The sequence below is a fragment of the Punctularia strigosozonata genome, assembly GCF_000264995.1.
Source record: "Punctularia strigosozonata HHB-11173 SS5 unplaced genomic scaffold PUNSTscaffold_7, whole genome shotgun sequence".
NCBI lineage: Eukaryota > Fungi > Basidiomycota > Agaricomycetes > Corticiales > Punctulariaceae > Punctularia > Punctularia strigosozonata.
Window position 1 is genome coordinate 1,282,363 of NW_006767439.1, and position 23,845 is coordinate 1,306,207.

The 23,845-nt window shown below is 55.4% G+C and overlaps 10 protein-coding genes across 10 annotated transcripts; 5 read left to right on the forward strand and 5 right to left on the reverse strand.

Annotated features, from left to right (window-relative positions):
• Positions 1 to 1,081: 1,081 nt before the first annotated feature.
• Positions 1,082 to 1,290, forward strand: PUNSTDRAFT_134928 (uncharacterized protein; the record flags this gene model as incomplete). Its single annotated transcript, XM_007384439.1, has 2 exons — positions 1,082 to 1,190; positions 1,244 to 1,290. 2 exons carry the CDS (start codon positions 1,082 to 1,084, stop codon positions 1,288 to 1,290), a joined length of 156 nt encoding a protein of 51 aa, XP_007384501.1.
• Positions 1,291 to 3,997: 2,707 nt separating this feature from the next.
• Positions 3,998 to 5,950, forward strand: PUNSTDRAFT_68954 (aromatic compound dioxygenase; the record flags this gene model as incomplete). The annotated part of the gene is made up of 6 exons (XM_007384440.1): positions 3,998 to 4,291; positions 5,005 to 5,131; positions 5,188 to 5,316; positions 5,357 to 5,493; positions 5,565 to 5,651; positions 5,708 to 5,950. The coding sequence occupies 6 exons, from the start codon at positions 3,998 to 4,000 to the stop codon at positions 5,948 to 5,950; spliced, it is 1,017 nt and encodes a 338-aa protein (XP_007384502.1).
• A 65-nt stretch (positions 5,951 to 6,015) lies between these two features.
• PUNSTDRAFT_114026 (uncharacterized protein) lies at positions 6,016 to 6,285 on the reverse strand (the record flags this gene model as incomplete). Its single annotated transcript, XM_007384441.1, has 2 exons — positions 6,016 to 6,159; positions 6,199 to 6,285. 2 exons carry the CDS (start codon positions 6,283 to 6,285, stop codon positions 6,016 to 6,018), a joined length of 231 nt encoding a protein of 76 aa, XP_007384503.1.
• A 101-nt stretch (positions 6,286 to 6,386) lies between these two features.
• PUNSTDRAFT_120852 (regulatory protein suaprga1) lies at positions 6,387 to 7,657 on the reverse strand. Its single transcript, XM_007384442.1, has 6 exons — positions 7,450 to 7,657; positions 7,276 to 7,394; positions 7,164 to 7,222; positions 6,963 to 7,104; positions 6,632 to 6,901; positions 6,387 to 6,560 (listed from the first exon to the last, which is right to left on the reverse strand). The coding sequence occupies exons 1-6, from the start codon at positions 7,628 to 7,630 to the stop codon at positions 6,513 to 6,515; spliced, it is 819 nt and encodes a 272-aa protein (XP_007384504.1). The 5' UTR covers positions 7,631 to 7,657; the 3' UTR covers positions 6,387 to 6,512.
• A 1,944-nt stretch (positions 7,658 to 9,601) lies between these two features.
• PUNSTDRAFT_134931 (uncharacterized protein) lies at positions 9,602 to 11,242 on the forward strand (the record flags this gene model as incomplete). The annotated part of the gene is made up of 1 exon (XM_007384443.1): positions 9,602 to 11,242. The coding sequence occupies one exon, from the start codon at positions 9,602 to 9,604 to the stop codon at positions 11,240 to 11,242; it is 1,641 nt and encodes a 546-aa protein (XP_007384505.1).
• A 459-nt stretch (positions 11,243 to 11,701) lies between these two features.
• Positions 11,702 to 13,333, reverse strand: PUNSTDRAFT_134932 (uncharacterized protein; the record flags this gene model as incomplete). The annotated part of the gene is made up of 1 exon (XM_007384444.1): positions 11,702 to 13,333. One exon carries the CDS (start codon positions 13,331 to 13,333, stop codon positions 11,702 to 11,704), a length of 1,632 nt encoding a protein of 543 aa, XP_007384506.1.
• A 2,143-nt stretch (positions 13,334 to 15,476) lies between these two features.
• Positions 15,477 to 17,423, reverse strand: PUNSTDRAFT_126535 (uncharacterized protein; the record flags this gene model as incomplete). Its single annotated transcript, XM_007384445.1, has 9 exons — positions 15,477 to 15,751; positions 15,810 to 16,473; positions 16,529 to 16,575; positions 16,623 to 16,781; positions 16,831 to 16,941; positions 16,998 to 17,042; positions 17,093 to 17,177; positions 17,232 to 17,273; positions 17,327 to 17,423. 9 exons carry the CDS (start codon positions 17,421 to 17,423, stop codon positions 15,607 to 15,609), a joined length of 1,395 nt encoding a protein of 464 aa, XP_007384507.1. The 3' UTR covers positions 15,477 to 15,606.
• Positions 17,424 to 17,672: 249 nt separating this feature from the next.
• On the reverse strand, positions 17,673 to 18,590 carry PUNSTDRAFT_120854 (uncharacterized protein; the record flags this gene model as incomplete). The annotated part of the gene is made up of 4 exons (XM_007384446.2): positions 18,414 to 18,590; positions 18,211 to 18,363; positions 18,003 to 18,099; positions 17,673 to 17,827 (listed from the first exon to the last, which is right to left on the reverse strand). The coding sequence occupies exons 2-4, from the start codon at positions 18,235 to 18,237 to the stop codon at positions 17,673 to 17,675; spliced, it is 279 nt and encodes a 92-aa protein (XP_007384508.1). The 5' UTR covers positions 18,238 to 18,363; positions 18,414 to 18,590.
• A 446-nt stretch (positions 18,591 to 19,036) lies between these two features.
• Positions 19,037 to 20,106, forward strand: PUNSTDRAFT_114031 (PIN domain-like protein; the record flags this gene model as incomplete). Its single annotated transcript, XM_007384447.1, has 3 exons — positions 19,037 to 19,197; positions 19,255 to 19,498; positions 19,558 to 20,106. The coding sequence occupies 3 exons, from the start codon at positions 19,037 to 19,039 to the stop codon at positions 20,104 to 20,106; spliced, it is 954 nt and encodes a 317-aa protein (XP_007384509.1).
• Positions 20,107 to 21,722: 1,616 nt separating this feature from the next.
• Positions 21,723 to 22,600, forward strand: PUNSTDRAFT_87989 (uncharacterized protein). Its single transcript, XM_007384448.1, has 2 exons — positions 21,723 to 22,194; positions 22,342 to 22,600. The coding sequence occupies exons 1-2, from the start codon at positions 21,770 to 21,772 to the stop codon at positions 22,355 to 22,357; spliced, it is 441 nt and encodes a 146-aa protein (XP_007384510.1). The 5' UTR covers positions 21,723 to 21,769; the 3' UTR covers positions 22,358 to 22,600.
• The last annotated feature ends 1,245 nt before the right edge of the window (positions 22,601 to 23,845 follow it).

Genomic DNA, 23,845 nt, shown 5'->3' on the forward strand with positions numbered 1-23,845 from the left:
CAGTCAAAACGCGGTCGGCACCAGTGCACTCCTGCCGGTGGTACCGAAGACGATGGAAGGTAAGACCTTCGGTCGCTACGATATGTCATCGTTGGTAAGACCGACATGGTCGCATCCTGCGATGGTAACACCAAACTTCACCGGGTAGCGGGCGAGGTTCGCCAGTCCGGACCGGGCATCCGCAGTGGATACAACTATGCGTTGGGACATATGAAGAAGGCCGTCGGAACGATCCTGGTGTATTTGGGACCGAATGGTCCGACCGAACTTACGAGTGGTACGACCTGGGAAACCACTGGGGGAAAACGCGAGGTGTACCCCGAAGCTTCACAAGGATACCATGCCTTGACCGGGGACAGATATTCCTCAGACAAGCGCATGGTGCAGACCATACAAACGTGCGGGCTGTGCTCTGGAAATTATTCGGATGGCGCGCACACATTTCTGGAGAAAAGTGAGTGATTTTGCAAAACCGGATGGTAACACCGGGCTGGTTTATCCACGGGCCGCGGCGGTCACTCCAAGAAAATGCGGGTACGTATGATCAACCATTGATATTGGGGCATATTAGGTGTAACTCGTGAGTGGGGAGGTTACACTTAATAATGTCATGTCTTGGGGGTGACCAAGGTGTAAAGCACTTCGCGCAACGTCTCCAAGGACCTTAGTGTTCGAACAACAGCTTGGTGCAGCGTCAGAAGATCAACTCGACTCAGATCGAGGCGCTGGTGCACATCATCGCAAGTGCCATGGGAAGCTACATAGCAACAGCCTTCGATGCAGCACCGCACGAGCTTGTTGTTTCGCCATTGAGACCGCGCCGGAAATATACCTACCTACATACCACTGGATCTGGATCATGATCGCGAGCAACTCTTCCTCGAGCTTTAGGTTATCTCAAGGTTCTATAATACATAGACCCCGTTTTCCTACCACACACTGTGTTGCTACGCAGTCACAGCACTTCACGCTGCCAATAATGGCACTTCATTGATCGAGCAAGCGGGTACGCTGTGTGTATTTACCTTCATGTATGGTGACCTACATATGGCTCGATGTTTCTTACTAGGATCAACCCGCGATGTCCCCTCAACCCAGTGGTATACGGACCTCGGAGGAGTCTGAGGAAGCATTCAAGTTTGCGTACGACCACTTTACGCCGCTCCTGATTGTTGATTCCTTTGTCTTTGGTCAGTGAGACCACACTGTGCTCTCATCATCTCTCTTATATATTGGGGCTTAGGAGTCGCATCGATCTCAATTATACTTTGGGTCTACTGGACAGCGTAATTTGGATACCACGCCGTCCCGACCAAATACTCAAACCTGCCCGACAGCTTCCTCAGACTTCGCCGATCTGGCATACGTCGTTTTGAAGTGCTGACCGTCGTGACATTTTATGGTCTACTGGCCGCTAGATGGTGCATCAACTATGAAGTCTTCCTCAACATGTTCTCCTCAATGCTAGTTCAACATAATTGCATTTGTGCTCCCTCGCTGACACCGCAAAAGAGGATCCCAGAAGATGAACACCACAGCCCCGTTATCGGTGGATTGGTTTCGGTATCTCGCTCCCGAGTATTATCTTCCATTTATTGCCGAAACGGTGCTCTTCGGTGAGTGGTGAATATGCTGCTCCGTTCCTGCGCATACTCATTGCCGCTGCCCAGCCGCTTCTACTACATTGTTCATCGTTGTATTTTATCTCGTCCTCCAGTGCGTTGAATGCCTAATCAGTTGATTTTGTTAAACATGAACCAAGTATTATCATCCTTTTTTCTCTTTTCTCAGACAACGAAAAAACCTGCAATGGAATAATCGTCTCATCCGCTGCACTATATGGATCATGTACTTCGTGTCGCTTCTGCATTGGTCGATTGACCTGGCTGCGTGCAGCATTATCTTCCGCAAGATACGGAGAAGCACAAGCTCTGCGGTGGTGAGCATGGACATACGTTGGCTCATATATGCAGATATATGTCTCGTTACCATTAATGTGTGTGCTGGTATCCGTGAGTTCAAATATGCACTGATAATCGGAATAGATCATGATGAGTGACGCCGTCGTACTCTGGCGCATGTGGATACTTTGGGATCGAAAGCCCGGCCTTCTAGCAATATCGGCGATGTCTCTCATGCTAACCCTCGGTATGAATATAACTGTCTCTGGTAGCTTCGTCGAGTCTAGACATAACCACTCATAGGATCCGCTCTGGCCAACGTCGTTGTGTTTACGCAAAGCAATACCGTGTCAAGTTTCCGTATCGCCGTGCCACAGCAGCAAGGGCTATTACCCATCTTGAACTACGACAACTGTGGCCTCCTCACTGGTCTGTCGTCGATCATTTCTAATCTGCTCGCAACGGGGCTTGTCGGATATAAGGCATGGTAAGCAGTTTCGATATCTTTCATAGTTTTTGTTTGCTCGAAGGTGCCTGTCCGTTGATGCAATCACGCAGGCAGCACCGCAGGGTAATCGGTGGATTTGGATCTGGTCTACACCGAACGACTGCAGAGAGGATTATGAGCCTTCTGATAGAATCCGGCGCCATGTATGCACTTATATGGGTGAGCATCGTGTCATGACCCTGGGTAGTTTGTTTGAGCCGACCATTTCAAAGGTGGTATGGATTGTTGGCGGTACCATCGGCAGTGAACCCCAGCGGAACATCCTGCTATCAGGTGTAAAGAGCATGAACAGCGCGATGGCTCAGATCACGGCGAGTGTTTGTCATTGCGCCTCCGATAACGCTAATATATTGGTATATAGTCAATCTATCCGCTCATGATCTTCATCCTTGTTGCGCTAGAGAGGACATACTGTGATCGCGGCGGTGTGGTCGGTCGTTCCAGCACCAGGCCGATTGAAATGGCAGGCGTCACACAGCCAGACACAGTGCATGTATCTGTTGGTTTGGCGGCGGAACACGAGGCAGATGAAACGACGCCTGAGTTAGATGTCGGGTCGATGATGAACATGTCGATTGTCACAGAGACAAGGGGTATCCTTGATTAGCGGGGGACGTCCGCTGCATCAGAAACATTTTGCATTACCTTAATCGCATTTAAAACGAGAGGGTAATGGATCTGGCTGCGACACGAGAAATGGTGCAGTGAAAGCACTGCTATGGAGTGTGTCATGCCAATCTATCGATTTTGCTCAGACTACCGACCAATATATCACAACATGCAGTTTTTAAAACGCCGGACACTGTACATCTACTAGGTGCGAGAGTAACACGACCTCTTCAAGAGGTCGTGTTACTTTGAAGAGGTCGTGTTACTCTCTCACCTTCTCTGCTCTATCGGCGCTCTCGACGATTGACCTTCTGATTGCGCCTTATCCCATGGCAAGACTGGTCTCAAGTCAGGTCTGTTAAACTTCCAGCTCTCCCAAGTTCTGCTATATAACTGGCATCGAATCCTGTCCCAGGTTCCAGTTCAACTTTGACTCAATATCGGCCTCAACGCATCACGACATCGATAATCTGCAGCAATGGCCGCACCCCCTGTCAGCATACCCGTTTCGAACAGGATTTTACCGCCAGCACTCATTCTGCTAGTACGTATTCGTATGTCCTCAAATATGCAACTTCATTGCCTGTCTCCGCGTTGATGTTACTTCTTCATCGCCACATCCTGCCCTGTCCTTCCCTTTCCGTTCATGTTCGTGACGACGTGGCGGTCCCCAGTTCAATCCCCCGTCTACGCTTTCCCGAAGCTCCGCGCTTAATCAGACTGCGTTCTATAGGCTTAGACTCCAATTGCCTAGACGAGGGTGCCAATCATTTCAGTCGTCGGTCCGTGCCCGGGACGCGGATATGTCAGCCCTGAACCTCATTCTGCTGCGCCTTTCGATCATGCTTTATCGAGTTGAAGGGAGGCTCGGTTGACGCCTGCAACCTGCTTTCTCTCTCTCGTTGCGTCTTCGCGCCCCATCTCCCTCCTTTTTTGTGGCCACAGTCCTTCCATTTGGTGTCGGCCGATGGTAGACCGCATGGCTGATTCCTGCCTCCAATATTCCCCGGAAGGCTCGGAGGCAATCATTAACAGTCTCCTCAAGCTCATCCAGCTTACCCCCGACGCGTACGCAGACCCACCTTCTCACCCCTACAACGCGTCTAACGAGATCATTGATCCCGCGCGCGCGCAGCCGATCCCGGCTTGTATTCACTGCCTAGTAATCAAACACCTCCATGCCTTCGTCGAGGACACCTCACTCACCACCGCTGAATGGATGGCCGCAATCCAGTTCTTGTCCTCCCTCAGCAAGATGGACATCTTCATCTTCGTCACCGCCCTCGTTATATTTCCTTCCGTGTATGTGGGCGATGAACCCCCCCCCCCCCCCCCCACCCCCCCCCAAGACGGGGTGGCGGAGAGCAGCTTCCTGGAGCCGTTCTCCACCGGGACGATCCGGATGGTGAGCCTTGCAATCGGTGTCCACGGGCACGGAGAATTAATCTAATTGAGTTTGTTTTTGCGTTATTTGAGCTTGCTCGAGCGCCACGAAGTTTCGAAGTATTGTCGTCATCAGTCCGTACCCGAGCCTTGTGCATGTCGGCGTTGAGCTCGTTCTACTGCTCTTCCTTGATCGCCGCTTGTGTTACACGGAGGTCAGGTCGGCCTTGCGACGTGCCTTCGGTCTTCGTTGCCGCTATTCTCTTGTTCTGTCTTTGCACCTACTTCCCAGTCTCATCATTGTGGTTACCATCTTCCCGTGCGCTGTCGACCGATAGTAGATTGCGTGGCTAACCTCCGTCTAATAGTTCCTCGGAGACCCAAATCCTATCACCGACTACCTCCTCCAGATCTTAAATCACCCCCGATGCGTCCGTGCATCCTTCATCTCCTGGACCATAACTCACGAGCCTCTTGTCTAGTCATAGCCGGTCCCGGTCGTATCACGAGCCTGGTTAAGCACCTGCATGTCTTCGTCGAGGGTGCCTTGCTCACCATTGACGAATCGTTGACCGCCATCGAGTTTCTGGTCCGCTTCGGCAGGAATTCGTTCTCCTCTCTGACGTTCTCAGCGTATCCGCTCTCGTCGACGCAATTAACAACCCACCTCAGGGCAACGCGACGGAGAGCAGCGTGCTTGAGCCGTTTTTCACTGAGGATGCTCCGGACGGTGAATCTCTCAGTTGGTATCCGTCGGAGTGCGGGAGTAATTTCTCTTAGATTTAGTTAATCTTGGAGGATCGATCGTATCCGAAGGCAAGCGACAGTGCATATATGTTGAGGGACGCGTTGTCAACACCAAGGGGGAGCCTATCTCGGAAGCGGTGATCGAGACATGGGAGACGGACAAGCTCGGTGTGCCATTCAATCCCTCTACCAACTCGTGTCTTATGAGTGCCGTCGCACAGGGCTCTACGGTATGCAGTACGAGGAACTGTACAACCCGACTGCCAGAGACGTTTGAGGTTGGATAAGGAGGGTAAGTACGGCTATCGGGAAGCTATGCCTGTGGCGTATCCTATCCCCGGCGACGTGCGTTTTTCCTCTTGTGAGGTGCTATTGGGTCGTCAGCTGACCATTGGACATGTTTAGCTTAGCTGTAGGGTCCCGTTGGCGACTTGCTCATGCACCTCGGTCGACACAATATGCGCCCGAATCACCTGTACCTCATGATTTCAGCACCCGGGTGCGTACCCATAGACGTGATCAGATAGCATCCGAACTGACTGTTGTCCCTCTATCGCAGATAAACAACCCTACCGCAATCTATCCGGAGGGCGACGGATACCTGAATAGCGACGCCCTCTTTGGCGTCAAGAAGTCACTCGTTGTCGTACGTATTCCCGTTCTGCAGCGCCTTGAAGATGTGAACGACGATGCGGAAGCACGTGCAAGTATACGGTCAGCCAGGGGGTTCGATGCGACCGCAAGAGGTCGACGCTCACCTAGGCCTCGGTTCCAACCCGAAGTTCGGTTGACTACAGGATAATTATCGCCAGATGTCGGATTATAGAGCACACCCTACGCCGTTACTTAGAGCGGCTGCGAGTGGAGTCAGTTCAACAACTTCGGCATGACAATTTGTTCAGAATACCGAGTCACGACGAGAACGAGCGAAGTTGCGCCGGAAGTCGTGTTTTTGGAGCAAGCGACAAGAACTACAGCACTACAGCACGCGTTGGATAGGCATGTATCGCGCTAATCAGGTTCCGCGATGTCTTGAACGAGTTTTAGAACGCAATGGCGCGGGTTGAGGGCGTGAGGCGGTGGTAGGAAGGACGTTACGAGCGTCGACAGAGCACACGCGTCTACATAACCGGACATTCTCTGGGACGACCGCAACGGCTGGACAACACCTCGAAAATTAGTTTGCCCGACTAAACCTCTGCATGCACCAGTGCAATCAGCATGACAAACGTTCAGAGGACCGCCAAGGAACGAGCGATGGATGGTAGTCATTAGCATCTAGCACATTATATACGCATTTATGGATAACTTTTGTCGATAATCGACGGTGCGAACTCCATGCCACGGACGACGGCACACTCCCATCAAGCCTCGATGAACTTCTTCATGTTCCCGAGCCATCGAACGTACTCCTACACGGATGACCAATCGTCAGCTGTCGTATGATGTAACTAACCCCCGAGGCACGAAACGAGGTCCGCACCTTCTGCTCCTTGTACTCGCAGAACTCCGGCACGAAAAGCGCGAGCGTTTCGTTGATACCGCGCTCCTGGAGCCACTTCTCGAACTCCTCCTGCAGCCCGACGTCGAGCGTCTCAAACTGGGGGCCAACGTACAGCCCGCGACGGCTCCAGTCCGCATCGGCGGTGACGGCAGTGCCGAGCTTGGCGTCGGCGTAGTAAGAGACGTTCTCGATCAGGAACGCACCCTCCTGGCACATGGCGTCGACCTGGATTGCGCCGGGGGCATCCGACTGTGATGGTTAACGGTGGTCAAAAAGCGGCATCAGTGGAGGAGACGGATGAGCTACGGACCTTCGTGATCGCGAAGGCGACGCGGATGGGGTAGGAGGTCAAGGGCTGTTCGCTGGACTCCTGCTCGGCCTCGGTACCCTCCTCTTCAAATTCGGGCTCCGCGGGACTTTGGAGGTCGGCAATGCTGAACATCATGCGGATCCTGGACGAGAAGAAATATAAACACGACGATATTCGGGCGACCTTGGTGGCGTCACGTACTCTTCATTGCCGAACTTCCGCACGAGCGTAACCTCGTCAGCGCCGTCGACATTGTCAATCTGTAAGCGTGAACGTAAGAAAGTAGTCTGCGTGGCAAAACTGTGTAACGCACCGTCCAGTGACCCTGCGCCTTGAACGTTTTGAGGAACTCGGGCTCGTCCGTCTGTTCAGCGGAAGCCTCCAGCTCGTACTTTAGCTCTTCCTCGAACTTCTGGCTCAGAGCAAGGTCCGCTAAGAGGAGGTGTCAGAGATAACATTCTCCTCCACAACATCGAGAACTACTGACTGCTTCCAGCCTTCTGTACTCTTGACGAAGTCGAAAACGCGGAACGCGGCGCATTTGTCCAGGCGGAGGCCACAGCCGTACGGGCAGGAATGCGTGCAACGAGACGACTTGACGACGCCAGCGGCTTCGATAACCTCGACACAGACGCGGTGAGTTGGCGAGCAGCACGGAGAGCAGACATGACGAAGGAGGTGAGAGAGCGGTGCCAGCCGACCGCGACGACGTGCCGTCCTAAAATTCTGGCGCCAGACCCCGTGCGATGTTTACGTAATCAACATGAGATCTCTGCGGTCAGTCCCCTGTCTCTTTCTTTCGTTCGACCACGACAGTTCGAAGGCCGCGACGCTCGCCCCCACAGACGCCTCGCGCGTCTCCAGCTCGCGAGCGGGCCAAGGTCTGAGACTTCTAGTCCTCCTCGATAGGCTCTAACCGAGTCAAGGCTACAACACGCCTAGCGATGCACCAGAAACGCAGCCGTGGCCCCTATCTTGCCCAGAGACCCTACCCACCGGAGGCGAGGGTGGGCATGACAGCTCTGGAACACTTCGCGGGGACTGGGCATGGATCGCAGCACCACCGTCTTCACGCGTCGCGGACGTATCGGGTTTGGCCAGCCTGTATGTGTCCGTCGACACCACTCACTATCGGCGCCGTCTGCCTTCGGGCGGCCTCCGGGTCTTTGCCGGAGCGTAGGAGAGGCAAGTCGATGCTTCCGAGGATCGGCAGTCGTACAGTCCTCCGCATAGCGGGGGTTGGCAGATGTTTTGTCAGACCTGAGTTCGCTTGACAGAGTCGAGCGTCTTTTCCGACGTCAGTCCATAGGACTATGTCGAGTAAGGGTATCTGCCGGAGGCGGGCCCTAGTTTTGTCCGGTCCCCTGAGGGGACGGACGGATGCCAGCAATGGCAAGCATCCAGGGTCGCAACGTCTGCACCCGGAAATCCGCTGCACATGGCAGCAAGTTACTCCACCCAGTGTGGAAGAACCACGACTCGAAATGAGTCGTGGAGTGGTGTACGATACGCTCCACTGGCCTCTTCACTCCTGCGGTTCCTCGCAGCAGGAGGGCGTACGAGGTGAGTGGGTGGATGATGGTGGTGCTTGCGTCTTCGTCCTTCAGCGTACTTCGCGGCTGGAAAACTCGACTCAGACTACTCTCGGGCTGTCGCGTCTTTTTATGCCAATTTTTCGCTTCTGCGCTCTTTGTGAGCAGCTACCGCTCGCGTATTCTCACATGTACTTCGCCCGAAAGCGTTTTCCGATGATCAAAATATACGCATAAAAATTAAAAATACACGTGGTTATGGCGCCGAAATACGCGTGTAGGACGCGCTCCATCGTTGCCCAATCTCCAACGTACTCGAGTTTTTTCTGTATGTCCTAATAAAACCACACGAAACCGGGTCGCATTATACACATGAGCGAATCGTATATCCAAGTCGTTGTATACGCCCCGTGTGTCGTTTGATACAGCGACCCTAGGCAACCACATTGCGCTTGGTGTCTGTGTCCACTGCGATCCCTTGCTGGCGGCTTGTTCTGTATCTTCTAGCTCTACTCCTATAATGCACATCATTACTTTTTGTGAGACGCCGAAGGCTGATGAGCGCAACCGTTGAAGACGCACCGGAGAACGTGGGACGAAACCGGGGGCATGCGTCACCTACGCGCGGTCGTGCTTGCGCGCGTTCGAATACTACCCTCACCTCCACCCGCGCGTCATTGCGTCCGTGAACTCCCTCAAGTGATTGAAGACTCTGCTTGACGCCAGATATCCATCTCAACGTATCTCGTTGCTTGGATCGTTGCTCGGTCCACGCGTACGCTCGCGACTGCGGACTTCCAACGCAACATTGCTCGTAATTGTCGTGCCTCGGTGCTTCAACGCATCTTTCCAGTTGGAACGCATGGACTCAAATTGCTTACAGCCGCCCTGAAACTGTAGACATTGCTTCATAGATCATCGTGCGGTTTCTAGGAACTCGGGTTTGAATAGAAGTACGTGCCAACTTTGGCAACTGTATGGTATCCATTTGCTGACAAAATACCCGTGCACTCCAGCTTCAGCTGTGATCTGGACACTTCAATGTGAGCTCGTCCTTTCCTCTCCCGTTCTTTCTGACTGACCGCTTCGGGCTCGGGCACCGCCAGCATGTCTCAAACTCTTCCCGATTCACGAGGCCCAATCACGGATGAAGACCTTCACGAACTTCTTCCCGTATTTCCAGAGGAGCGCGCCAAACGTCTCATGGCGCTCCTGAATGAACAACAACGCATCTTCAAGGCATCATTCGCGTTGCGTGTGGAGCATAACGCCTCACTCCCCGTCAACCGGCTGCCCCCAGAATTGCTGTCGATAGTATTCATGCTTTGGCAAGGCACGCGATCTAGCGTCTGGTCGCCGACCATAACGCAGGTTTGCCGTTTCTGGCGGGCAGTCGCCTTCCGAACTCCACTTCTTTGGAACAAACTGGACCTCGGTCGCTCGAAATTGGCCTTGGAACTCAGTCGCCGTTTTCCCAACATTCCCCTACGCCTCAGAATGTGGTCTACGCTCAAGTGGGCTGAGAAGCAATCTGTCGTCGAACTTGTCGGTTCTTGTCCGTCCAGGATTATAGAGTTCGAAGCATCGGGCAGTCATGCACATGGTGCTGTGATAGCCTTGTTCCAAACCTACGCTCCCGCCATGAGAACACTCAAGCTTTTCTCTTTTGACGAAGCTATGCGGAGGCATATGTTGAAACTGCGAACCCCGGACCTCCGAATGCTACATCTTTACGATGCACCGATGTCGCTGTGGCAGTCTCCGATCCTTCGTTCCGCCAAGCTGCGTGAACTCATCCTTGATTTTGAGAAAGACAAGCCGCCATTACACAATTTTCCTTCCCTTGACAACGTCCTCGACATCCTCGAGAGCTTACCTCTCTTGAGACTGTTACATCTCTCCGGCTTCCTCCCAAGGACGACCCGTCTTCCAGATCCCATTGCGGAGCCCGAACGTCTCGTAAGCTTACCGGAGCTCTTTTCCGTATGGCTGAGTGATACAACACTCGCCTGTATCAGTGTTCTGAGGAGACTTTTAATCCCGCGCTGTCGAGTGTTGACTATCATTTGCGACGTTGGGTGCTTCCAGTACCTCCCCCAGCTTTGGCAGCTCGTCAGGCCACAGTTAACAAGCTCTGAATTGCACGTTATGGCCTCGGGCTGCAAAACCGATGTCAACCTCAGGGATTGTGAAGATAACTCGCCACGTTCTGTCACCCTAGACCTCGCTGCCTCGTCCATCATCGAAAACCGCGATATGTTGCTCTTCATCACGGAACATCTTCCTGCAGCCAACGTCACCTGCTTAGAACTCTCAGGTTGCCCATCTACAGATGTGGACGTGATCTCCAAAGCTATGATCCAGAGGTGGACGGAGATTCGTACGCTGCGAATATACGATGAAGATTTCGCCGCGTCTTTTTTCAGCGTCATCAGCGATGATACCATACTCGCACGCCACGGCCCAATATTGCCGCATCTGACGTCCCTCGTTCTCGGAGAAGTCACCAACACGGCCGAGGCTCCGTGGTTTGGGCTTTGTCGCGCGGAGGTCGCCAGGCGACAAGCCGGTATGTCGCAAAACGCAGCCCGTATACAGTCGATTTCTTTCATCGATTGTCATGGGATTGTCGAGGGAGAGGTTGCGTCATTGAGGAAAATCGTCCCTATGGTGACGATCGAAGGGGGATGTCGCTCCTATATGTGCACTTGCGTCGAAACCGGGGAATCTGAGGACGAGGACTTCTGACCCCCCATCTACATCACTGCATGCGCCTCACATGTCACGATCACTGAACCTCCCAATACTCGGACTCGGCGTTGCTCAAGTACTGTGTGCTCGGGATGTAGTCTGAGCTTATTAATCATATACGAAGCGAAGAGCGCCCGTCGTTGTCGAGTACATGTCGAAGTCGGGCAAACCGAGCACGTTGCTGTGAACCGTGTAGGTTGAGTTTACTCTGGGCACGCATGGCGGCAATTCAGATGAACAACGTGCTCTCGCACTCGAAGCCAAAGTCACGGTGTGCATATCTATATACCACTGAGTATACGACGACCCCAGCAGGTACATCGAAGTCCTCCGCTCCTGCTCGTGGAAATGGTAAATAGAGCATCATCATTTTTTCTACACTACAAAGTACAGCGAGAGATGAACTCGATGAAAAGTGTGGTGATAAACATTCTGGCTACGGCTGACAACGACGGATTAATTCAATGCCGTGACGCGCAGCTCCGGGACCACTGATCGCACAAGTTCGATATCTCCTTGCTTCAGGCCTACACATTCGTGGAGGATGAGCGTGCGGAAGACAGACATGTCTCCCTTCAGGTGGGGTCGGTAACGATTCCGAAGCTCGGCTAAGCACATGTTGAACCATGGGGTAAGCTTGCTCTCCATTGCACGTACAATTTGCAATGACCTCAGGTCTGGGAGGATAACTCGGGGGCTCAAAGAACTTCGCTCTTCCTCCTCTTGGCGGAAAGCCTGCATGAGAGCCGCCGTATTTTCCACTCCGGCGGTCTGCAAGTGCCTGATCGAGGGGAATCTGAGGAGGATATTCCGTATAGTCGTCACGTTTAGACTGACTACATCCATTAAGATGAGGGACGACAACGTCACGCCCGTTTGTTGGAATAGACGGTCGATCAAGAGGAAGAGGCGAGGGGATGCGGTGTCGTCCTGGACTTCATCGAGGGTGAGAGAGAACGTGTGACCTCCGAGAGCATCGTTTGATAGAATGACGATGAAAAACGTCGTGAGCTCGACGGAGACCTCTCGATTGGGCAGGTGCATGTGCGTAAGATGCCAGAGTTCGGGCAAGTGTTCGTCCCAATCCTCGACGGCATTCTCGTAGCAGCTCAACCACAGCTCCGAAAGAGGTTCCTGCAGTTGCATACCCTTCAGGACGCCGATACATTGGCTCGTCTTCCTGTAGGACATGCGCAACTTTCGGAGAGAAGGTACGTTGGCCATCGGCGTTGATCCTTGCGTTTCCGCCAGACTGTCGTTCAGCGTCAAGCTCTCAAGCTCTGGCAGGTTCTCCAGAGCTTGTAACGTGTCGGCCATCGCGTTCTCGATAGAAGTCATTGGACTGGACTGCACGACCAGATGACGGAGTCGAGGAGATCGCATCACGTTCGAGGTCCACATGTGTTTGAAAGCTGGAGCGATGGCGAGATTTCGAAGTGCGGGAGCGTTGAACGAGCAGAATTGGGCGAGGACGGGTTGCTGATCGTCGTCTCCCCAAAACGTGAGATCTAGCGTGGTCAGAGCGTTTGCGCGCTGCTGGAACGCGTTGAGTGCCGCGTCCATGCTAGTGTCCAGACTTATGCTTTTTACCACGACGTAAAGCTCGGAAATCCGTGAAGGATGGCTCAACATGAGCTGGCAAAAAGCGGACATGGACCGGTCCGAGGGCGGCTCCCCTCCTTTTGTATGCAAGCAAACGCACAGACGCCCACCCGTGAACCGGTTAGCGAGGTATAACGCCAGCTCCGGCGCTTCCGTGACATCCAACCGATTCCGCAGAGCCGGCGTTTGCACAGCGACGTGCCTCCAGAAACCACACACGAGCATCACATCCGGAGGCCACCGTGTAATGCATGCCGGAGTCTCCTCCTCCAAGTAGCTCGTGTAGCTCATTGCAAAAATGTCCGCTAGTAGCTCCTGCGGAAGGCGATTGACCGGGCGCGACGCGTTGTGCTCGATGTGAATCATGAGGACATCGCGGTGAATCTTCTCTGTTTGTGGTATCCGGCGTTTCAGCTCCCTGAGGCGACTCTGTCTTTCTTCCGAGAACGCAGAGAGGCTGACGTCCTTGCTCGCAATCGGAAACATGGCGTGAAATCTATGCTGAAGTCAGATTATTACGCGAATCAGGGAGCGATCAGGGAGCTTACATCGCTTTGATCTTGACGAAATTGTATCCGATTGCGTCGCAACATGGTATGGGTCCGAGCGGAGTCTTTTGTGGACGATGATGCCGCAAATGTGGTCTACCGATCCGGGGGCGCGAGTGATGATACCGTGGAAGGTAAGTTAGCTTAGGTAGGTAGATAGTATTCGGCGCGGTAGCTAAAACCGGAACAGCCCGTGCTATTTCCGCGTTTTCGCACGACCGCTCTACCGCGCCTCTTGTCGACGACGTCCATTGCAGTTACACGAATTTCTATCGCGTGCTCCTTCATGATATATTTTTCCCGACACAGACCTCTGAATGGGTTTATAGAGGGTTTATTTCGCCAAAGTGGTGCCCATATACTTGTCTAGACGGGTTAACAACGTTCGGAACGCGAAGAAGAAACTTGCACGATCGCGGTGCTAGTATCGTGCACCAAGGACAGGACTGAGTGGTACTCTCTGCCCACGCTCGGTCTTGGATCAAGCCATGCACGATGGAAAGCTTGGTGGCTTGGTGGCTGGAAGATCGACACTTGTCACGATTCATGCAGGAATCTTGCTTACCGGCAAGCAATGGTTAGCGGCACTTGCGGCTATATGCGCTACCGTAGAATCTCACGACCTTTTGGTTCTCCACCTAGGACAAGTCTCTGTCACTACAAGCAAATCGCGGCGCCATGGTGTCCACAATTTTCATGGCGGCGGCTCATCGCCCGAACACTCGCAATCGACCAGGTCGCCCGTTCGATGCAGGCTCTGTATCGGGCAACGGATTGTAGCGCCACCATGCGTCGGCGTACGTGTTTTCTGTTAGGAATGTCCTGAGGTTCCGACGAAACTCGAAGGACTTCTACGACATCATCCGATTCTCTGTCGAATGTTCTCCAACACGAGCCGAAAAACTCACAGAGTTTTCCATGACCCTGATACGTCACTTTTTTTCTAGGAAGAAGCTGAACGAGAAAACCCGATTCCGTACCTGGTATAATTGAATCGGGATGCGGAACGTTGTGGATTACGCACTCGTTTCGACCGAGTATATGCATAGCACCGCCATCTTCGACACGAGATCTCTCCCGCCCAGATACACGCCAGACTAGCGCTTCCAGCCGACTGCACGCTTCTCGTGGATCCGGGTCGGATGCACGGGTCTCGGCCCGGAAGCAACATCGCTCCCTCGTCTTGATCAGTCGGTGTCACGCATCGTTCCGCTTCGAGCTTAGTGAGTACTGAGTACTTACTCTTCCTGGAACTTGCCATAAGCAGACGAAGTGGGCGCGGACACAATCTGTCGACGTCGGCTCCAAACTTGGATCGACTCCCTTAATGGTTTTCTTGATCACGGTGGAGAGACGGAGACATCTTCGCATGCGGCCATCGGCAACTGAAACAATGTTTGTATGATCACCCTTTCCAATCTTAGCCTGTGCACGCGCTCACTGCTCTGAATGAAGCAGGACCTCGCCTCTACCCCTCGCTCTTACCGAGCGCCTTGCGGGACCGGGGGGCGTGTTCGTTGATACCAACCTTCTAATTTCGTACCCCGCCGGCTCCATTGAACCGCGGAGAAACGAGGAGCAAGAAGATCGACTGGCGCGTAGACCGTCTCGTGTCATCGTATGGTTCACGCCCCACGTCGTCCGTCACCCACCACGCAGCACGTATTGAACCACGAGAATCGCTCGCCGGGCGCCACGTCGAGGATTTCCAAGGAAATCGAATTCGGGGTTGCTATGCTAGTAACGTACTTACTCATGCCCGGCGAGTGCTGAAAATAATCATGGCTGTGCCCGACCCCCCTATCGTCACCCTCAAGCATCATGGTACACAATAAGCAGTTCATTCGGTTATACAGTACACGAGCTACAACCGGCGGTATAAGGTCGATTACGAATCGTCGCACATAAGAGCTGCTTCGCGTCGCTTGTCCCAAACATAGACGAACACAACATTATTAAGTTCGTATCCGTTCGGTAGTGAGGTCTGCTGCGAAGCGATACAACGAAGAGGGATGGATGCGAGAAAAGAGCACATCTTACGACGTTCATGAGCGAGACGAGTGATGATTTGCGAGGGTATTGGACAAATGCGAGACGAGCGGGCAAGAGAAGCGAGACATTGCAGTGACGTTCCGAAACGCGAGGGTTTGAGGACGAAGCTTTAGAGGTGGGCTTAGGTATCGCGAGGAGGCTTTGAAGAAAGCGATGGATTCAGGCCAAAAGAGCAGGTTGCGTGGACGGCGGCCTAGGCGTATTCGGCAGCGAGTTGAAGATGTGTGGAAGCGAGGACCAGCGAGATCGAAGCTCAGGCCTTTGAGGCCAAACGTTGGCCGCCTGAGGCGGCGGAGGTGGAAACCTGTCGACGAAGTCGAGTTCAATCAAGCGCCTGCGGAGGCAAGGGGCATCTTACGTACATCTCCTGACCGAAGGCGGCCATACCAGAGGCCGACACGGGACGGACGGGGTAAGGCCAAGCAGAAGCAGATCCGTCCAGAGGAGGCGGGAGGTGACAGACGTTCGAGCTGTTGACCAGATCACGTCCAAAGAAGCCGCGGGACCGAGCGAAGCGCTTAACGGGACTAGAAGGCGTGACGGACAGAGTGAACGGAGACGCGGACGGGTTCAAGCCAGACGTCGTATTGACGTTCGTCCCAGGGCCGGGAGCAGTCGAGGATGCCTCGGATACCTTGTCGATCAGCTTGACCTCAATGCGGAACCCGGCATAGTTCTGGCCATTCAGACCATGCAATGCGTCATGGGCGTTTTGAGCGCAGTCGTACTCGACGACGATGGAAAGCCTTCCCGCTTGAAGGTCAGTGGGGGTCGCCTGGAGCATCTCGAGTCGCTTGACGTCGCCGAAGGGGCAGAGCAGGGGCTGCAGGTCAGTACTCTGAGAGAACAAGAGGGAAGGCAGGTTCGTGACGAGCAGTGTTGACGAAGGACCGGCCAAGGGTATCGGGGATGTCGGTGCGATGGCGACGTCAGGCGTGTCGATGCGAGTGGGTGCGTCGGACATGTCGGTGGGCGACGAAGACCGGTTGGAAAGAACGACGGAACGATCGCCACCGTCCAAGAAGCCTGGAATGCCGGATGTCAGCATCGGACGAGTACGCATCAGTGAGCCCTTGCTAACCTTGAGAGCGTTGGACCACTGCCCAAGACACGTCGATAGTATGACCTCTATGGGACCCATCAGTAACGTTCCAATGCCATGCATCATCACGTACTTTATCTGGGTCCTCGACAGCGCCGCCATCGCTGCCTTAGCCTCGTCGTGGCTGGACATGACCACAAAGCCACGACGGCGGGAGGCGTTGTCGACGGTCGCGAGGATGACCGAATGGCTGACGTTACCGTAGCGAGAGAAGTACTCGGTGAACTCGGCCCTGCTGAACATCAGCGCGCGCGTTGATTGGTGGCGAGATATGAACGAACTTGGTCAAGTCGAAGGGCAAGCCGAGAACGTAGAGGTTTCGACGACCGTCCATCTGACGGGCATGCGTCGCCAGCCGGGAGTTGTTGGGCGGACAGAGCGCTGTGACGGTCCTGGCCATGGGCTGAGTCAATGCGATGGGGTGACAAGGGTGTGTGGCGATACTCACAGAGGTATACCGGCGACAGTGTAACCATTCATGCACATCGCCTTTCTTTACAGATGGTTAACAGCTGAGGAGAAGAACGTCGATATCGAACGTACTTCGAGGCATCCCGGGTATAGAACGTCAACTCCATGAAACGACCTTGCTCATCCGAGATCCGCTCTTCGCATCGCCGCACCTCGCCTGATGGAGTCGAGGTCATCAGAAAAGAAAGCATGCATACGACCGAAGACTTACCGATGAGGTTGCAGAACAGCTCCTTGATCTCGCGCCGCCCGACTGGTCGTTGGGATCAGAGATCAAGTTTTCGAAATCGGGTCGAATGTACAAACCAGACTCGGGCACGTTCTCGACGCGAATGGAGTACGTGTCGCGACTAAACTTGAAGACCGGCGGGCCAGAGGGCGCTGCGTGCGGCGGGGCGATCATCGCGCGTCGTCAAAGATGGATATTCAAGAGCGGCGGCGACGCAGGTCTCGTGGACTCGACCAACAACTAGACCCGAAAGCAAGTTGGTCTAGATGAGGTTTGAGGTCAAGAGACGACTGCAGTCCGAGAGCAAGATGGCGAAGAGCGACGCCCGGTCGCAGCTTTTGTAGGGGTCGATCGTTCCCACCTCTGTCAAGGTGAAGGTGGTGAACGAGGTTGAAAACCTGGGTTCAGAAGCGATACTTTATTTCATTGGCTGACATCGGACGCGAGATCTATGTACAGCGCGCGTGCTAGCAAGACATAACAAACAGTGTATATTTGACAAGAGAGGCCGCCACGACGAGGGATACCATAAGATGTCATTGTGTACGAATTGACACCGTCCCGTTGGCCCATCGCATCTGGGCGCGTCAATCATGAGTATGACGATGGAACGAAAGGTGAGGGTTATAGAAAGGTTGGGAGGATCAGATACCGTTGTAGAAAGCTATATCCATGTGGACGATGTCCATGTCATACAGCAGTTGGAATATTGTGCATCATGCGATAGAAGATAGGTACGAACCGCATACTCACCACACGCGCAAGACATATCATAATATCGAGCATCAAGGAGAGTAGACAGAGCGTGATTCTTCTCAACGTGAACTGACGTCCGGAGACGCAACGTAACCTGCATGAAGAAAACGTCATCAGATTAGCATCGCGACACTGAACGCGATGCGATACAGGTTGCGTTTGGAACCAGCGGAGAGCGACTGAATCGGGACTCGTGGCGACTCACGTCAATTGGGAGCATAGTTAGCTCCATCGCTGCGATTTTCCGCGGCGTTGACGACCATTTGGCCAGCCGACTCGAACAGCGGACCACCTATTCCTCCTCCCGTGTCATTGAGGCCGTCAGGGCTTCATTCCTAGCCATCAGGAGCGTCACAGACTGTGCCGTCGTCAGAGCCGTAGACAGCAGTGCGGGGATGGCGGTCGTACGTAGATCTAGATCGGAAGGCGCCTTGTACGTTGGAATTATGCCATTTCTTCGGGCATCGTTGACATCCGAGACATTCCCCAGCCGGAAACATCAAAAAATAGATGTCATAAAGTGGTGAATCGATCCGGAGTTCGCAAATCGCGGTAAATCACAGCCAGATGGTGCGCAGGGTGGTGCAGCCATCGGGGCAGGACGGTGAAAACCGAGCGTGGGAAACACATAGACTCCTGGCCTGACCTCGTCTTTGCACGAAGCTTTGCACGTTGCTCTCATCTCAAGGATTCATCAACATGCAAGGTCGTTGATAATGGCCAACAACGCATACTCAGAAAACCCTGCCACGATCGGCCTATTGTACACGGCGCACGAATACGCTGAAGCGACGTCGTGACGTCAATCACGTGATCGCGTTGAGACGCGTCGGTCGCTTACTCTTTCCCCTTGACTGAGTCCGCTGCCGTCATTTTGCCGCCGCCGCCGTTCGTCTATGCGACCCGGTTCATAATCTACTCTCGCGCTCTCGACGAAAGGGAACGAGACAACATATCGTGTTTCTTGCCAGACACCTGGTTTCACCTTGTGAACGAGCCCGGCGTTGCTTCATCTCGTGGCCTAGGGGAGGATGGGCATCTCGGGATTGCTGCCGCTGCTCAAATCAATTACGAGGACGAAGCACTTGTCGGAGTACTCTGGCCAAACCGTTGCAGTGGACGGCTATGTGTGGTTGCACAGAGGGACGTACGCTTGCGCCGTCGAACTCGCGAACGACAAACCTACGCACAAGTACGTCCAGATTACCGTCGACGACGATCACATACAACCTTGTTGACAACGCTACAGGTATGTCGACTACGCCATGGGTCGCGTTCGACTTTTGCGCCACTATGGCATCACTCCGTACCTCGTCTTTGACGGTGGCCCTTTGCCTGCAAAAAAGAGGACGGAGGTTGAACGCGCTAAGCGACGAGAGGAAAACCTAGCGAAAGGGAAGCAACTCGCAGCTCAGGGAAGGCACAGCCAAGCGCGAGAATACTTCGTCAAGTGCATAGACGTAACGCCCCAGATGGCCTACCAGCTCATCAAGGTGCGTCCTGTTCGCCGATCGCCATCTTACCCTCGTAACGACGCCGCCATTTCACCCAGGCACTGAAAGCAGAGAACGTTCCCTACGTCGTCGCGCCTTACGAAGCCGACGCGCAGCTCGCCTACCTCGAACGCACCGGCGCCGTCTCCGCCATCCTCACCGAAGACTCGGACCTGCTCGTCTTCGGCTGCCGCCACGTCCTCTTCAAGCTCGACCACGTCTCCGCGACCGTCTCCGCCGTCTCCCGCTCCGACTTTGGCTCGCTTTCCTCCTCCGACATCACCCTCCTCGGCTGGTCCGACGTCCAATTCCGCGCGATGGCCATCCTGAGCGGGTGCGACTACCTGCCCTCCATCCCGGGCGTCGGGCTGAAGACCGCCTGGGCGCTGTTGCGCAAGCACAAGAACGTCGAGAACGCCGTGCGTGCGCTGAGGCTCGAGGGCAAGAAGCCCGTGCCGGACGGTTACCTCGACGCTTTCCGGCTCGCAGAGAAGGTCTTCCTCCACCAGCGCGTGTACGACCCCGCCCAAGCGCGCCTCGTCCACCTGAACGACGTCTCGCCCGGCGAGCCCTGGGACGCGCGCAGCGAGGCCTACGTCGGCGCGTAAGTGCACCCTCCACCCCACCCGGTTCTTCCTCATGCAACAAAAAAACTGAACGCGATGCTGGGATGTGCAGTGACGTCGCGACCGAGACCGCGGCGCGGATCGCCACTGGCGACGTGTGCCCCGTCAGCCTCCTCCCGATGACGGACATCAACCCGCACTACCGCCCCGGCAGCGGGCGCAGACCACTCCAGCTCACCACCGGGCCCAACCGGCGGCACTCCTCCTCGTCCTCCACCAAGGACAAGGACAAGGGCAAGGGCAAGGCCATCCCTACTGCCGCCGCGCCTTCGCCTAACGGCGGGCTCCTTCACTTCTTCGGTGCGTGTGCCGTGTTCGGCTCCGCTGTTGCAAGGCGAACTCTAACCTCGCGTCCTGCCGACATACAGCGCCGAGGCCTCCACCGACGAAGGCGACTTCGTCCGACAAGTGGCCGACCGTGATCGCGGGCCGCGAGAGCGGCAAGCGCACCCTCACGGAGGTGCTCGGACAGGACCTCGCCGCGAGGCGGAAGCGACACTGTCACGCCGGTCTCGTTCTATCGCAGCCACCACCACCGCGGCCGGTGCAGCAGAGCCGATTCTTCTCGAGCCCGGCCGTGCCTGTGGCGGCGGGACCTTCGCGCACACGGACGGACGACTACGCAGGGTCCCATTCCGCGGACAAGGAGAACGTTCGCGCGGACGGGCTCAGGGACGAAGGACGACGACGGCATGAAGAAGACGAGCTCGATCTGGACGCGGTCGTGTTCTCGGACGACGCGGAGATGATGGTGGAAGGCGGACGAGACGGCGTGAAGGGAGGCGCTATCGATATCGATGACGACTGGGACGACGCGCCCGAGCTCTCGAGTCCCCTGAAGGAGCGCAGACGCCACTCGGAGCCGTCGCACATCCACCGGGCGAGGCGAAGGAGCGAGAGCGAGTCTGATATCGAAGTCCTCTCCAGCCCGCCTGCCGTTCCCCGGCAGCCATGGGGCGCCGACGTAGACGACGACGACGTACCGGCCCACGCCCTCCATGCGCATGCGGATGACGCGTGCTCGGCCGAGAGGTCTGGAGGCTCTCACGCGCCTACGCCACCGGGGCAGGTGACGCGCACGAGGGACGGAACGCCCGATTTGCGGGAGATGCTGGGAGTCGGTGGCGGCGGATCGAGCAGCGACATCGACACGGAGTGTGACGACGACGACGACGACCAGGGCCACGACGGCGCGGGGGCGCGGCCAGACCCGGGGCCGGGTCCGTCGCAGTCGAGCGCCTCGTCAAAGTCTTCCGCCCACTCGCGGCTCGAGACCCCGCGCGACGACGCGCGTTCCCGAACGGCCGTACGCGTCGTCAGGGTGCGATCCTTCGACAACGACGACGACAACGACGACGACGAAGTGGCCGACATCGCGCACGCGCACGCGCACGCGCACGCGACGGACGCCGTCGCGCGCGGCTGGTGGACGAAATGGGCGCTCGGCACCACGCCCGGCACCAGCACGAACTGGACGACCAATGGGAACGCGCCGGGGAAGGTAAATAAAACCCGCTTTATCTCCATACATTAAGGGGCAGCCACGCCCCGCGTAACGGCGATTTTCTCACTTCGATCCCTTCCATGTTGTTATTTCTAGGGAGGAACCTATCCGAAGCGGGGCACGTTGCGCCGCTGGGACGCCATGCGCACGCCGGCACGAGCGAGCGCAGCAGCGATGCCAGACCCTGATGACCGGCCGCACACGGCGCCAGGGTCCTCCTCCTCCGCCACCTCCAACGGGTTTGCCGTCGCTCGCCCCGCGTCGTCGTTATCGTCGTCGCTTTCCTCCTCCTCCACGCCCAGCGCCGCCGACCTCAAGAGACGCAAGAACCTCGATTTCGGTGCGGGCGGCGGTAGCAGCCGGAAGCCGTTCCGGCTCCGCGACGGGGATCGCGGAGAAAGGCCTCGTGCCGGGGAGGGCGTGGGCGTGGGAGAAGGGTCCGATGGGCCGGATCTGACCGAAGAGGAAGTCGAGATCCGGAGCGACGTCGCGGATCTCGAAGGGGGTCTAGGCGTGGAAGAGGAGGAGGTCGCGCAGGGCGCGAAGGCGAGGTTGGCCGCGTTCCGGTAAGTTGCCATAGTTTTTTTTTGTTTCCGGACCCTGCCCCCCTCCCCTCCTGTGCTCTTTTTGCTTTTGTTTTTCTTTTCCGCTTGTATCGTGTGGTTTGTTTTGGAGGTTTAGAGGTTGACATGTGCCCCGGTTTTTTGTGATAGGTGTGGGCGCTCGTAGGCGCGCGCTTGCGTAATGGGGAACGAATCAGAAGCGACTTCGTTATAATTACGGCACGTTGTCGATCCAGAGCGCTCTGACGGTCTCCCCTCTTCCCTTAATCTGGTAGGTATGACGACATGAGACGACAAAGTCTGGATCTTCTTCTCGCCCCGTCGCGTTTCGCATCTTATTTCCCCCAACCGTCTCTCGCTTGGAATAGTTCATTCATCATTCGTCGGGAAACCATCAATGCCATGTTTTTTATTTGACCTCTTTTTGGACCGCTTTTCATGAACCAAGATTAATAATCAGAAGCGGAACCCCGCCCGACCCAAAACAGGGACGGAGAGTTCTGTGACGACGGGGAGGGGGGCTCGTGGGCGGAACCACTGCGCCACGATCAGAAGGCCGGGTGCTGATACGGGCGCGAACTCGAAGCACTGCACAACCTTTCGACACCAGAAACGGGGGAGAGGGGGGGGAGGGGGGTCGTCGGCGGTGCGCGCTCGAGCTCATCGGTAACCATGCAGACATGCGGCCCTTCAGGGCGTATATCCGATGTCGAACCTCGTCATATCCGGGAATAGAACGTTCCCCGTCCGTTTCCTTTTTCTTTTTTTCTCTTTCTTTCTCCGTGTCCCCAAAGCGGAATGGACTCTTGCGGCGGAAGCAATGCGGGGGGGGAGGAACGGGGGGGGGGGGGAGATCTCGGTCTGGATTCTGCGATTCCGGTCGAGGCGAAAAATCTGCAGTCCTGCGCTCTCATGTATGTCTATTCTGTCACACACACACACACTCCCTCTCTGATCCCGACCAACGTTAACGGCGTCGGCGATGAACCTGACCATCCGATTCCGATTCGCAGGATGATACATATCACGGAACGTCGCCAAGCCGAGCACCCGAGGCCAGGGCGCCTGACGCCTCCTTTTTGTTTCTGGCTCCCCGTTTTCCGTGGTTAGTACTCGAGACAAAGCACGGCCAGCGTCGTCGGGAAAGAAGCGTCAGCGATCTGCATCGTGATCCCCAGGGAACGCGCTTCGCGCGACCGGAGTAAGCAAGCGCACCGCCGCCCTGGGCTCAAGGGCAACAACAACCTTCTTTCTCGCGGGGTCAGAACTCACTTTGACCTTTTTTTTCTCAGCGTAACTCCGGACAGCGATCTCCGCAAGCAGAAAGGAAACGGAAAAAGCAAAATTAAACACCGAGGCACCGACGCCCCCCCCCCCTCATCCGGCTGCCCTTCCGCACCAGATTTTTCCACCGATGGCCTGAATAAGCATATGTACTCTACACGTCGTCTGACGCGCGCGAGGCGTTCGGGGTTATTATTTCTTTTTCGCTCAAGAGACGCGCGCGCGCTCCCTCCTGTCCTGTTCTTCCAAGTCCACGTCCCCTCTGCAAGCGCCTGCTCCCAATCCACGACTGCGACCCTAAAACATCGCCGACACAAAAACACGCAAAAACGCTATCTTCTGGGACACCTGCGTGCGAGCGAGCCCTGCC